Genomic DNA, 12,406 nt, shown 5'->3' with positions numbered 1-12,406 from the left:
AAAGGTGTTGGTGAAAAACTGATGACACTGTTTATTTTCATGCAAAATACTGCTGTGCTTGGGCACCTACATTTGACCCTCAATCTCATTAAAACTGACTAGCTTCAGCTGAGACTAGTCCTAAATATTAAGACAAAGGTCATGATGTTTGCTAACAAGAAAAAAATTCCTCAAATCCTTAAAAACAATGACGGGAATACCATTTGACTTTGTTGAGATACACAAGTATGTTACAATAGAAATTAACAAGCTTTCATTTAAGTTGCATTAAAAATGTTGAAAAGGAGTTAAAGATTAAACTAGACATTTTCTTTAGAAATAGATTAGAAACCTCTTGTTTTAATGACATTCCTGCCCTTTCACTGTGATGTTTATACAGTAAACATCACATAGGAATGCTCCTGTCCACACCTGTTGTAACTGTAATTTATATTCTCAAGTGAACTGGCCATCATTATAAGTTTGTAGACTCATGCACTGCTATATTTCCATCTCTAAAACTATACTTGAATTATTCCCACTCTATTTGTCATCACACCTTTCACTTAGACAAGGGGTGAGCAACTCCAGGTGTCGAGGTCCAGTGTCCTGCAACTTTTAGATGCATGCATCTCTACTTCAACACATCAGAGTGAAATAACGAGGTCATTGGCAGGGCTCTGGAGAACTTGACTTGAGCTATTTGATTGAAGTGTGTTGGAGCAAAGAGACATCTAAGAGTTGCAGGACACTGGCCCTTGAGGACTAGGATTGTCCAAGCCTGACTTAGATAGTCCAGTGACAGGCTACACTTTCAGGACCTGCTCACCTTCTTTGATTCATCAGTACTTGGAAAATGTTTTATTTATTACTCTGCTCCATCAACATGGAACACTCTACACTGCAAGAGCTGAAATTTTCCACATTGATTCCTTTGGGATAATTCAAATATCCTTTAAGTCAAAACAAGAAATTTTCTTAGAAAACTTGCTCTTTTTAATTGTTGGTTTTGTTCTATTTGTAATTTTGATGGTTTGTCCAAATGTGTTTGTCTCTTCTAAATGTGACCCTCATTGAGATCTCTTTTATAGTATGACAAACCGGTATAAATAAAAGTAAAAAAATTTTTTACTGAGTTACATCTTAACGTAGGATAAAACAAAGGAACATTTGAATTGTTTAAGTGCCATAATTAGGACATCAACTCTAAATATGATTAAGTCATCTTGAATTTGAATTTAACAGCAGTGCGGCTGCACTGGTTATACCAATATATAGTTTGAGTTGATGTTTTAATTATTATTTCCATCCATCCATCCATTTTCTAATACCCTTGTCCCTAGTGGGGTCGGGAGGTGCTGGTTCCTATCTCCAGCTAAGATTCCGGGTGAGAGGCCGGATTCACCTTGGACAGGTCGCCACTCTGTCGCAATCAATCAAATTTTATTTGTATAGCACATTTCAGCATCAAGGCATTTCAAAGTGCTTTACATCATATCAAACACAAAAACACAATGCAACATAGAATCAACAATCAAAACACGACATTAAGTCAGGTTCCATCAATAAATTTGTAATTGATTATGTTTCAAATACAATTCTAAACAGGTGGGTTTTTAGTTGCGTTTGCATCCATAAAAGGTTTACCTGTTACACTCCTACTGTGTTATATGGAACAAAATACCTATTGCTATTTTTATTCCCACTCACGCTCACAATCACACAGTTTAAAACAATGTAGACAGCATTTTAATGGGCTTCTGGCACAAGGCTCCGTACACCTCTTTCACGGAATTTCGAGCAGGGACTCCACCGTTCCTCATGGATTTTTGTGCAATTCTATGGTACCTGTTAGTGTCTAGAATTTACAGGGCAGGGCAACACAGAGACAGACAGGACAAACCAAACAACCTTGCATACACACTCACATCTAGGGAGAATTTACAGAGACCAATTAACCTGACAGTCATGTTCTTGGACTGTGGGAGGAAGCTGGGAGAACATGCAAACTCCAATCAGAAAGACCCCAGGCTGGGAATCGAACCCAGGACCTTCTTGCTGCAAGGCAACAGTGCTACCAACTGCGCCACTGTGCAGGTCTTAATTATTATTTAATTATTAATAATAACTGAATTATTGTTTAAGTCATAACATATTTAAAGGTTGTTATAACCTTATATAAGAGTTGCTGTAGATGGTAAAGGCTATGGACAGGAAAGAGCTTCTGTAGTGATCTGCGTTAAAGCAAATTGGAAGAAGCCTCTGACTGAAGACACTGATAGTTTCATTAAGAAAGGGGTCAAGGTTGTACATCATCTAAGGAGGTACGGGAAATGCTAAAAGCACAGAACTAAGCCTTCAAGTCTGGCGACAAGGAGGCACTGAGGACAGCAAGGGCCAACTTGAACCGTGCTATCAGGTTAGCAAAGCGAACCCCCAGTCAGAAAATACAGGCGTTCTTCCACGACACCAGCAACACCAGGAGTATGTGGCAAGGCATAAAGGCGATCACAGATTACAATCCATCCTCCCCCCCAGTGGGTGAAGTTGATGCTGACTTTCTAAATGGACTCAATAACTTCTTTGGGAGGTTCGAGGCACTGAACAGTACTCCGGCAAAGAAAACTGTTCCCCACCAGGAAGAGGAAGCACTCTGCCTGGACACAGCCGATGTGTTGAAGACTCTGAAAAGAGTCAACCCACGGAAGGCCCCAGGCCCCGACAACGTTCCACTGAGGACGCTCCACTGAGGACGCCATCTCCTCCGCCCTACACCTGAGCCTGGCTCACCTGGAGGAGAAGAACACTCATGTGCGGATGTTGTTCCTGGACTTTAGCTCAGCGTTCAACACAATCATCCCACAGCATCTGGCAGAAAAACTGGGACACCTGGGCTTCAGCACCCCCCTGCGCAACTGGCTGCTAGACTTCCTCACCGACAGACCTCAGTCAGTCCGGATCGGACAACACACCTCCGATGTCATCACCCTCAGCACAGGCTCCCCTCAGGGCTGCGTCCTGAGCCCTCTGCTGTTCACTCTGATGACACACGACTGCGTCCCCAGGTTCGCCACCAACCACATCGTGAAGTTCGCAGACGACACAACGGTGGTGGGCCTCATCAGAGACGACAACGACCTGGACTACAGAGAGGAGGTGGAGCAGCTGGTGGACTGGTGCAAAGACAACAGCCTGATCCTGAACGTTGACAAGACGAAGGAGATGATCGTCGACTTCAGGAAGAACCGGCCCAGCCACGCTCCACTGCTCATCAACAGCTCGGCTGTGGAGGTGGTCAGCAGCACCAAATTCCTGGGGGTGCACATCACAAACGACCTCACCTGGACTGGGAACACCACGTCTCTGGTCAAGAGGGCACAGAAACGCTTGTATTTCCTGCGGCGGATGAGAAGAGCACACCTGCCCCCGCCCATCCTCAAGATGTTCTACAGAAGCACCATAGAGAGCATTCTGACCAGCTGCCTCTCTGTGTGGTGTGGAGGCTGCAGCGCCTCCGACTGGAAGAACATGAGGAGTGTGGTGCGGACAGCAGAGAGGATCAAAGGGGCCCCCCTTCCCTCCATTCAGGACATTTCATCCCAGCGCTGCGTGTCCCAAGGCCGAAACATCGTCAGTGACCCCTCACACCCCCACCATGGACTGTTCTCCCTGCTGCCCTCTGGAAAGAGGTTTTGCAGCATCCGGTGCAGGTCCACCAGGTTCCGAAACAGCTTTTTCCCACTTGCCATCAGACTGCTGAACTCTTAACTGGACTGCACTTAAAATCTGGTCTCCACTTCATACCTTGCACATATACATAGCTAAATAACTTCCATTTTACTGTCAGTCCTGCACTTTATATTTTATATTCATATTTTATACTGTATTTTATAAAATATGAATATAAAATATAAAGTGCAGGACTGACAGTAAAATGGAAGTTATTTAGCTATGTATTTAGCTATTTATACTGTATTTTACGGCTGCACAGTGGCGCAGTTGGTAGCAAGAAGGTCCTGGGTTCGATTCCCGGCCGGGGTCTTTCTGCATGGAGTTTGCATGTTCTCCCTGTGCATGCGTGGGTTCTCTCCGGGTACTCCGGCTTCCTCCCACAGTCCAAAAACATGACTGTCAGGTCAATTGGTTTCTCTAAAAATTCTCCCTAGGTGTGAGTGTGTGTGTGTGCATGGTTGTTTGTCCTGTATGTCTCTGTGTTGCCCTGCGACAGACTGGCGACCTGTCCAGGGTGTATCCCGCCTCTCGCCTGGAACGTAGCTGGAGATAGGCACCAGCAACCCTCCCGACCCCATTAGGGACAAGGGTGAACAGAAAATGGATGGATGGATGGATGGATGGATACTGTATTTTATTTTATTCTGGAGTAACCTCACAACATTGGAACCACAAAACGGCATCCTGAGCCGTATGCAACGAAATTTCGTTCTGTATACACCCTGTGCATGCAAAATGACAATAAAGTCAGTCTAAGTCTAAGTCTAATCTCCAGAGGTTCATCTGAACGGCTCAGTTCTAGAATGAATAAATGAGTTGAACCCCACTAACCACAGATGTGCATGATAAAGCTATACAAACATGACAAGTGACATCCTCACCTCTTCATGCATACTCTTTCGGAAGTCCATCTCTTCTCCCAGACTCTGGCAACGGTTTTCCAAGTCAATACGCATAAGCATCTCATCAGAAAGCTCCTTCTTGGCCTGAGAAAGACCTGTTTCCATCTGAAAAGAAATACCATCAGGAGTATGTGATTATAGTTTAGTAAAAAAAAATCCCCATTCAAAATATTTTATGCGTTTACCTCCTGCAGTTGTTCCTGCATCTCAGATAGAGTATTTTCCAGCCCCCTTTTCTCAGACAGTGTAGTAGCCAGCATTGCGTCTTTGCCATTGAGCTGAGCCTCCAAATCCTTCAGTCTGGCCAGGGCTGCTGCAGCCTCTGTGTCCTTTTTAGTGTAGCTGGTAGAGAGAGACGGGTGAAATTAGAGTGTAATTTTTCCCCCTAATGTCCATATGTGATCACAGTGCATCTGGATATCAACGAGGTGATGAAATTAAAAATATTTTGCACTAAACAGCAAACAAACAAAAAAAAGTGCAGAAACTTACTTACTGCTTTATAAGAAATGTCTTCATCATTAGGAAAGCTGTGAAACCAGTAACCAGGCTTTCCCCTATTGTATTATAAGCCAGGCCATATGCCCCTGCCCCCCAGGCTAAGCATTGCTTGTTTTTGTGTTTAGGAAGAAAATAAATAACACATTTTTTAAAAATAAAACAGCTTCATTTTTTATTTTTAAAAAGCCATACTGCAAGCAGCTCTGTAGAGCTGAGTGTTTTACTGGCAGTGCAGAATCATTCCTAAAGGATGGGCTTATAGTTGTTTGATAGACCACAAACCCGGGAGCGCGGACCAATCACACCACTGCCGCCTCTGCACGCTGGCTGCCTCGCGCGGTGTTGCTTTTTGATGTCTGAAGCTTATCACAGCACAGCCCACACATGCCTCATTTCACTCCACCTGGACACAGGCTGACCTGTATGGATATTTACATCAACCTCCTTGAGAACTTATGTTTCTTTGCAGAATTTTTCATCAAGGTAGGAGTCAAGTTTAAAACCCACTGTGTTAGCGCTGCTTGTGCAGCTCTATGGTATAACCGTAGACCTAACCGTAGAGGTGTGTGTTGAGCAAGCTGTAAGAATGATATATCTTTGTGAACAAAGAATTATGTGCAGCATGTGTGTTTACATCTCAACACACTGCCCAGCAGGTGGCTCTGCCTCTGCGCTGATAAAGTTTATGTATTTGTTCCCCGGGTGGCTGGTGCTTTAGTGATTAAGCGGTTCAGTGGAGGCGCTTTTCCGCACGCCTCATAGTCACGCATTATGCTGGTTTTATTTTATTATTATTTTCCACTATTTTTCAGGCTACATGATGCATCAAACCATATCAAATGCTTTGTTCACTCAGTCAGGCAGAGTTAATGCGCGCGGCTGCACAGTGATCTGAAAAACGAGTTCCATAAACTCAGGCAACCAAGAGTTTCTGTGGTGCTTATTAAAAACTCAATAGACACAAACTGGAAGAGGTACTGAAGCCGCATAAATAAAATGTCCCGTTTGTCCCTCTGTACCGAGCAGAGATGATGATTGTAGTTTACCAAGATATATTTGTTAACAAACAGAGCTCAAACTCAAAGATTAACTCACAGCATCAGATTGTAGCTATGGTAACAAAAAAAATCTATGAAGATTGTTCTTTGAACTTTTATGCAGTAAACTTACCAGCTTCTTAAAATATTAAATTTAAAATGTTTTAATTTATGTATGCTGAAATCACTAAATCAAATTTATCAGTATTGATATTCTCAATAAATGTTACATTTATATATTGTTGGTATGTGTTCAAAATATTAGAGACGGAGCTTTCTCCAACATCTGACTTATTTGGATTAAACAGAAGTGCCAATAAATGATATTAATTTTAATAGTATTTTTTATTTGTTTTTAAGAGTCTATAGTTCTGGGTTTAAAACAAATTTCACTGGCAATGTCTTCCCATCCATTTTCTAACACCCTGGTCCCTAGCGGGGTCAGGAGGCGTGCTGGTGCCCATCTCCAGCGAACTCCAGTTTCATGCGAGATCCGGGGTACACCCTGGACAGGCCACCAGTCTGTCGGAGAGTAGCGATGTTTTCCCGCAACATACACTTTACCCAGTAATATTTTTACATTTCCTATCAACTTAACATTGTTTAATACAAAAACACAGTGCAGCGCCTCAGCAACCCAACCAACGGGCTTAGCAAGTTTTCTGGGGGAAACCCTGCAGTAACTATTGGCCTTATATATCTTCTGGAGCGAACTTAAGTACCATTACTGTTGCATTGTCAGTGATAATTTGCCTGACATTGTCAGAACTTTGTTCCCAAAGCCGAAACACTGTTCTTGGCTAAATTCATTTAAGTGTTTCTATGAGGAGTTTCCTACATGACTTTAAATTAGAATGCGACAATGAGACGAGAAAGCCGTAAGATTTGTCAGTCATGCCTGCTGCCTGATTGATTCTATAAGTATTTGATGCAGCTTTTGAACTGTTTTGTTTTGCCTGTCGTCTCTTAAAATTGCATCTACAGTAGGAAACTGATGAGTGTATGAAACTTGAATGACTTCTAAACTCTGCAACTACAAGCACACCAGTTCCTTGGGATATGCAATAGTTAGTTACCTGCTTCTAAGCCATACACAGCAAAGGAGAAGATAGGTTTGAAAACTGACAATTTCTCTCTACTTACTTCAGGGTTTCCCCCAGTGTTTTGTAAGCCTGGTGGGCCACCAGGCTTTACTTGTGCTCCCACCAGGCAAAGCTTTGTTTATTTAATCTTTTATTTTTTTGTATGTCTGCCTTTTTTAAGACTTTATATTTGGAGTTTAGGTATTGTTAAATATGTCACATTATCTTCTTGTGATATTAAAGGTCAACTACAAGCCTTTAATTAACTCAAAAACACAGTAGGCTTTTGGACGACTGCCCTAGCGCCCCTGCAATCTGTGCGCCCTTAGATTCCACTCCTGTTTCAATGAACCAAAATTAAGATCCTACTGTGAACTATCCAGGTCAAGAACAGAATAAGATCCAACTTATGTTAACTGCAAACATCCCTTCTGTATACTGTACTGGATGAAAGTATTGTCCCCCTTGCAGAATTTTTTGTCACTCTACTAAATATTACAAAATTATAAACTAGGTAAACACAAAACAGTTTTCAAAAGACTGTTATTTATTTAGGGGAAAAGCAATCTAAGTCAACCAGAACATACATGGAAACAAAGTAAACCCACCATTCTTGAAATTAGAATTTAAGAGTGATGAGCCATGAGGCACAGCCATTTGTTGGACAACAAAGTTAAAATTTACTGCTGTCAACAGCTGCAATGTGACAGTTCCTGCAATCAGATTTAAGACAATATCAAGCAACATACTGATTTATGTTAACACTCATTTAATAAGTGAGTGTTGCACAAAAAAATGCACATCAAATACTAGAATGTGCTTACTGCTACAAAAAACATTTCAGAGCAACTTTCTGTAAAATTGTTCTTTTTACGATAGAGTACCAATAACTAACAACAATAACTATCTAAAGTTAATTACCGCGGTGAAGTTAGCTCCATGTTGGAAATTTGTGCTCTGCGGAGTAAGCGGTGTCTAGCTCAAGGTTGATCTGATACATGAATGCTAATTTCGGACAGCTGTTCTCAACCCTCTCCCCTCAAAAGCTCGGAGGTTCGTCAACAAATTTCCTAGCCAAACACTTCTGAGAAACAAATCTAAAGATGTCTTGCCTTGTGACCAACTGACACAAAAAAGTTGTAATTCACGCTATTGCATGAGGCACACTCATTTCTATTCAATTTAAGGCATTTTCAATATTTCAAATTTTAATATTAAATATATTTTTTTCTTCAACAGCTTTCAAGTCATTTGACCCAATGACTCAAACTCAATGGGAAATTGTTGTGCAACACTGGATAGATGAGGCACACATTGTTTTTCTATTTTGACCCTTTTTATATTTTTTCCATTACTATTTTAGTCAAAATATATAATTTTTCTTCTATAGCTTCCAAGTCATGTGACCCATTCATTCAAAGACAATACGAAATTGTTCTATTAGACTGTATAGATGAGGCATACTTTAAAAAAATAAAAATGAACCCTTTTTATATTTTTTAGGATTTTTGTAGTCAATTTATGATTTTTCTTCAATAGCTTCTGTTAAAAAAGAGGTAATTTAACGTTAACTTTGGACAAAACGTTTGACTCTTTCCTCTTTAATTTGCCCGGGATCCTCGACGAGCGACGGCGTGCTGCTAAAACGAAACAACAACAAAGCGTGTTGACGTCACAGATCACAGAGTTTAATCTCATACAAAGCAATCGACAACAAAGCTGCAGAGGAACAGAGATATGCATTTTTCTCATAAAAATAAAGACACACAAGGGGAAGACAAACAAACATAAAACAAAGACAAAAAAAGGCAAAAATTAGCGGCCGCTGTCTCTCTCTCTTGGCGTGCTCCGTGTACGTAATTTTATACCAAATAGGTGTTTCCCTATTTAATTTATGCAGCCAAGGCGTTCCTCCCATTGACCAACTAGAAACTCCCTCAGCCCTCAGAGAAACTTGGAAACTCCCCTCATTTATGGCAAAGGTGTCTGGTTTTTGTCTAAGCAAAAGGGCGGACCACTTAGTGCTCATCTCTGTCTGGTACGAGCAAATCCCTGACGCCAAAAGTCCTAAGATGAGATTTCACAGACACCTCTGACGTCTCTTCCCCCAAACTTCCTTAGTTCTCCCCATTTGAATGTAAATTTTATTGCTCTGTCTGTGGGGGAGGCCCCTGCTTGGCTGAATGCCTGCTATTTCAGCTCCTTCCCAAATGCTCAACACAAAACTATTCCAAATAAGAGTGTTGGCTATACCTTTACACATGTCGTAAGATTAACTGTATTAAGCACCAAAAATAATCATTTTTCCTTAACACTTCCAAGTCATGTGACTCATTGACTCAAAATCAGTGTGAAATTGTTCTACTTGATCGCATAGAGGAGGCACACTCATTTCAGTCCCTAAATGGGACTGAAATGAGTGTGCCTCCTCTTTTGTTGTATATTATTTTTGGACCTAAAGAGGAACGATCTAGAGTCAATGCACAGCTTCAGTTATTACAACTAAAAACCAGCGATCAGGCCCGAAACCTGGGAGTAGTGATGGACTCTGACCTGAACCTCCAGAGCCACATAAAGACAGTTACAAAGTCGGCCTTCTATCACCTGAAGAACATTTCCAGGATTAAAGGACTAATGTCTCAGCCAGATCTAGAGAAACTCATCCATGCATTTATCTTTAGTCGCATTGATTATTGCAACAGCGTCTTCACAGGTCTGTCCAACAAATCAACTAAACAGCTGCAGCTGATCCAGAATGCTGCTGCTCACGTTCTCTCTAAAACCAGGAAGATAGAGCACATAACACCAGCTTTAAAGTCCCTCCACTGGCTCCCTGTAGCTCAAAGAATAGACTTTAAAATACTGTTGTTGGTTTACAAATCACTGAACAACTTAGCACCACAATACATTAAAGATCTGCTGTTGTTGTATCAACCTTCCAGACCTCGCAGGTCTTCCGGTTCTGGTCTGCTCTGCACCCCCAGAACCAGAACCAAATGAGGAGAAGCAGCTTTCAGCATCTATGCACCACAAATTTGGAGCAAACTTCCAGAAACCTGTAAAACAGCTGGAAACACTGACTTCTTTTAAATCTCAACTAAAAACCCACCTGTTTAGAATTGGATTTGAAATGTAATCAATTACAAATTTATTGATGGAACCTGACAATGCTGTGTTTTGATTGTTGATTCTATCTTGCATTGTGTTTCTGTGTTTGTAATGATGTAAAGCACTTTGAAATGCCTTGCTACTATGTGCTATACAAATAAAATTTGATTGATTGATTTAGGGTCTTATATTTTTTTTTCAAAACATAAATTTTTTTTAAATTTATTATTTTTCTTCAACAGCTTGAAGATCATGACTTATTGACTCAAAATCATTGTGAAATTGTACTAATAGACTGGAGAGATGAGGCACAGTCATTTTTATACTTTATCAGTGGGTAACATGACATGGAAGCTATTGAAAACCTTTCTTGTATTTTTTTAATAGAAAATTACAGAAGAAATATACAAAAAGATTAAAATGGAGGAAAAAATTAGTGTGCCTCATCTCTCCAGTCTATTAGAATAATTTCAAAATGATTTTGAGTCTTTGGGTAAAAGGATTTGAAACTTATTGAAGAAAAATATATTTTGTAATATTAAAATTATTTAAAATGACTTAATTTGTTGACGGTCCCTAAGTGAATCTCCAAGCGTTTGAGGGTGGAACGGTCGAGAACGGCTGGCCGAAATTAGCGTTCATGAATCGTATCACCCTTAAGCTAGCTAGACACCGCTTACTCTTCGGAGCACGAATATAAAATATCCAATTTCAAACTAACTTCACTACGGTAATTTAGTTTGTGTCCGCCATAGCATGAAGCTGAAGTTTGCTCCCGGATTTTTAACTGAAAGTCAATCAAATCTAAACCAATTTTATCATGGGGTGGACTCGTATGACGTTCCCAGTGCAAACACCAACTGAAACCCCAGATCCACTTGCCCGTGTAATGTTTCAAAAGTAGCTCGAAAGTTTGAGTAACGCATTTTGTGAAGCATTTGCGGAGTTGCGTTAAGTGTTACACAGAATGACAGCATGAATTGAAAGCTTACTTCTGTTGAAGATGCTCATGATCGGATTTGACCTTTCCCAACTCAATCTGCAGCCAGGCCCGCTCCTTGGAGGAGTCATCCAAACTCCTCCTGGCGTCGGCTAGCTCCGTCTCATACAGTGCTTTCAGTCCACCGAGTTCCCGACTCCTAGTTTCCTCTTTTTCGCTAATCTGGAGGTGAAGTACGTCATTCTCAGACTCTAAGCTACGCACTTTATCGATGTAAACAGCAAGGCGGTCGTTGAGGTCTCTGAGCTGTTGTTTTTCTTGCAGCCTGGTTATTCTGGTCGGACTTAGCGGTGTGGCGCTGCCGCCGCACGTGCCTCTGTGGGCGGTGGGAGTTGCAGTCGCCATTGTGGAGAGCGGCTAAGTCACTGTGAGCGTTAAAGAACCCTGGCAAAACAAATATGCCGTCTGTAAATGTGTGTTGGGTCAGATTCAACCTCTAAACTGCCGCTTCTTTCTTTAAAGTATACGCAGTCTCTTCCTGACCGAATGAAAGAAGGGGTTGCCTTTCTAACATGGCGGCTCGTTGAAAATGTTACGTATCATCCTGCTGGCCAATGGAGTGTCGCGACGTTTCTTCTTCTTTTTTCTTTTAGGTCTTCTTCTTCCTGTATATTATGGCGGATCGCAAGCAACTTTTACTTGGCTACCGCCACCTACTCTACATGAGTGAGTAGCAACACTACATCCATTAAATTCTACTTTTTAATTTTGTATTAAGATAAATGAAATTAATTTATAAATATCCACCATTTTTCTTCTGTTCCTAATATTCATTTTAAACTCCATTATTTTTCTGTCCTTACTGTTTTTCTGAAAGGGAACCCTTTCAGGCTCATATTTTTTACAATTCAAAGATACATGTTCTACATTTTCTTTCTCTCCACATCCTTCAAATTTATCAACATCTTTTTCTCCCAATTAGACATAAAATGTCTGTTATATAGGTATAACATGCTCTTAATCTCATCATTATTATTTATTCCCTTCTGTTTCTCTCACTAATATTTGTAACTGACACTGACATTTGTATTTTGATATAAACTCCTTTTTTATTATTTTCATTCC

General features: G+C 40.9%; 1 protein-coding gene across 1 annotated transcript in view; it reads right to left on the bottom strand.

Annotated features, from left to right (window-relative positions):
- lmnb1 (lamin B1) overlaps positions 1-11,872 on the bottom strand; it is a 42,672-nt gene extending 30,800 nt beyond the window's left edge. The window contains exons 1-3 of the mRNA XM_023338226.1: positions 11,334-11,872; positions 4,799-4,955; positions 4,593-4,718 (exon numbers count right to left, since the gene is read on the bottom strand). Of these exons, the coding sequence (XP_023193994.1) occupies positions 4,593-4,718; positions 4,799-4,955; positions 11,334-11,686 (636 nt within the window). The 5' untranslated portion in view covers positions 11,687-11,872. The remainder of the gene's footprint in view (positions 1-4,592; positions 4,719-4,798; positions 4,956-11,333) is intronic.
- Positions 11,873-12,406: the final 534 nt, after the last annotated feature.

Source organism: Xiphophorus maculatus, chromosome 8 (assembly GCF_002775205.1).
Source record: "Xiphophorus maculatus strain JP 163 A chromosome 8, X_maculatus-5.0-male, whole genome shotgun sequence".
NCBI classification, from domain to species: domain Eukaryota; kingdom Metazoa; phylum Chordata; class Actinopteri; order Cyprinodontiformes; family Poeciliidae; genus Xiphophorus; species Xiphophorus maculatus.
Note: the sequence above shows the minus strand (reverse complement) of the source record. Positions and strands in the feature narration are given on the sequence as shown.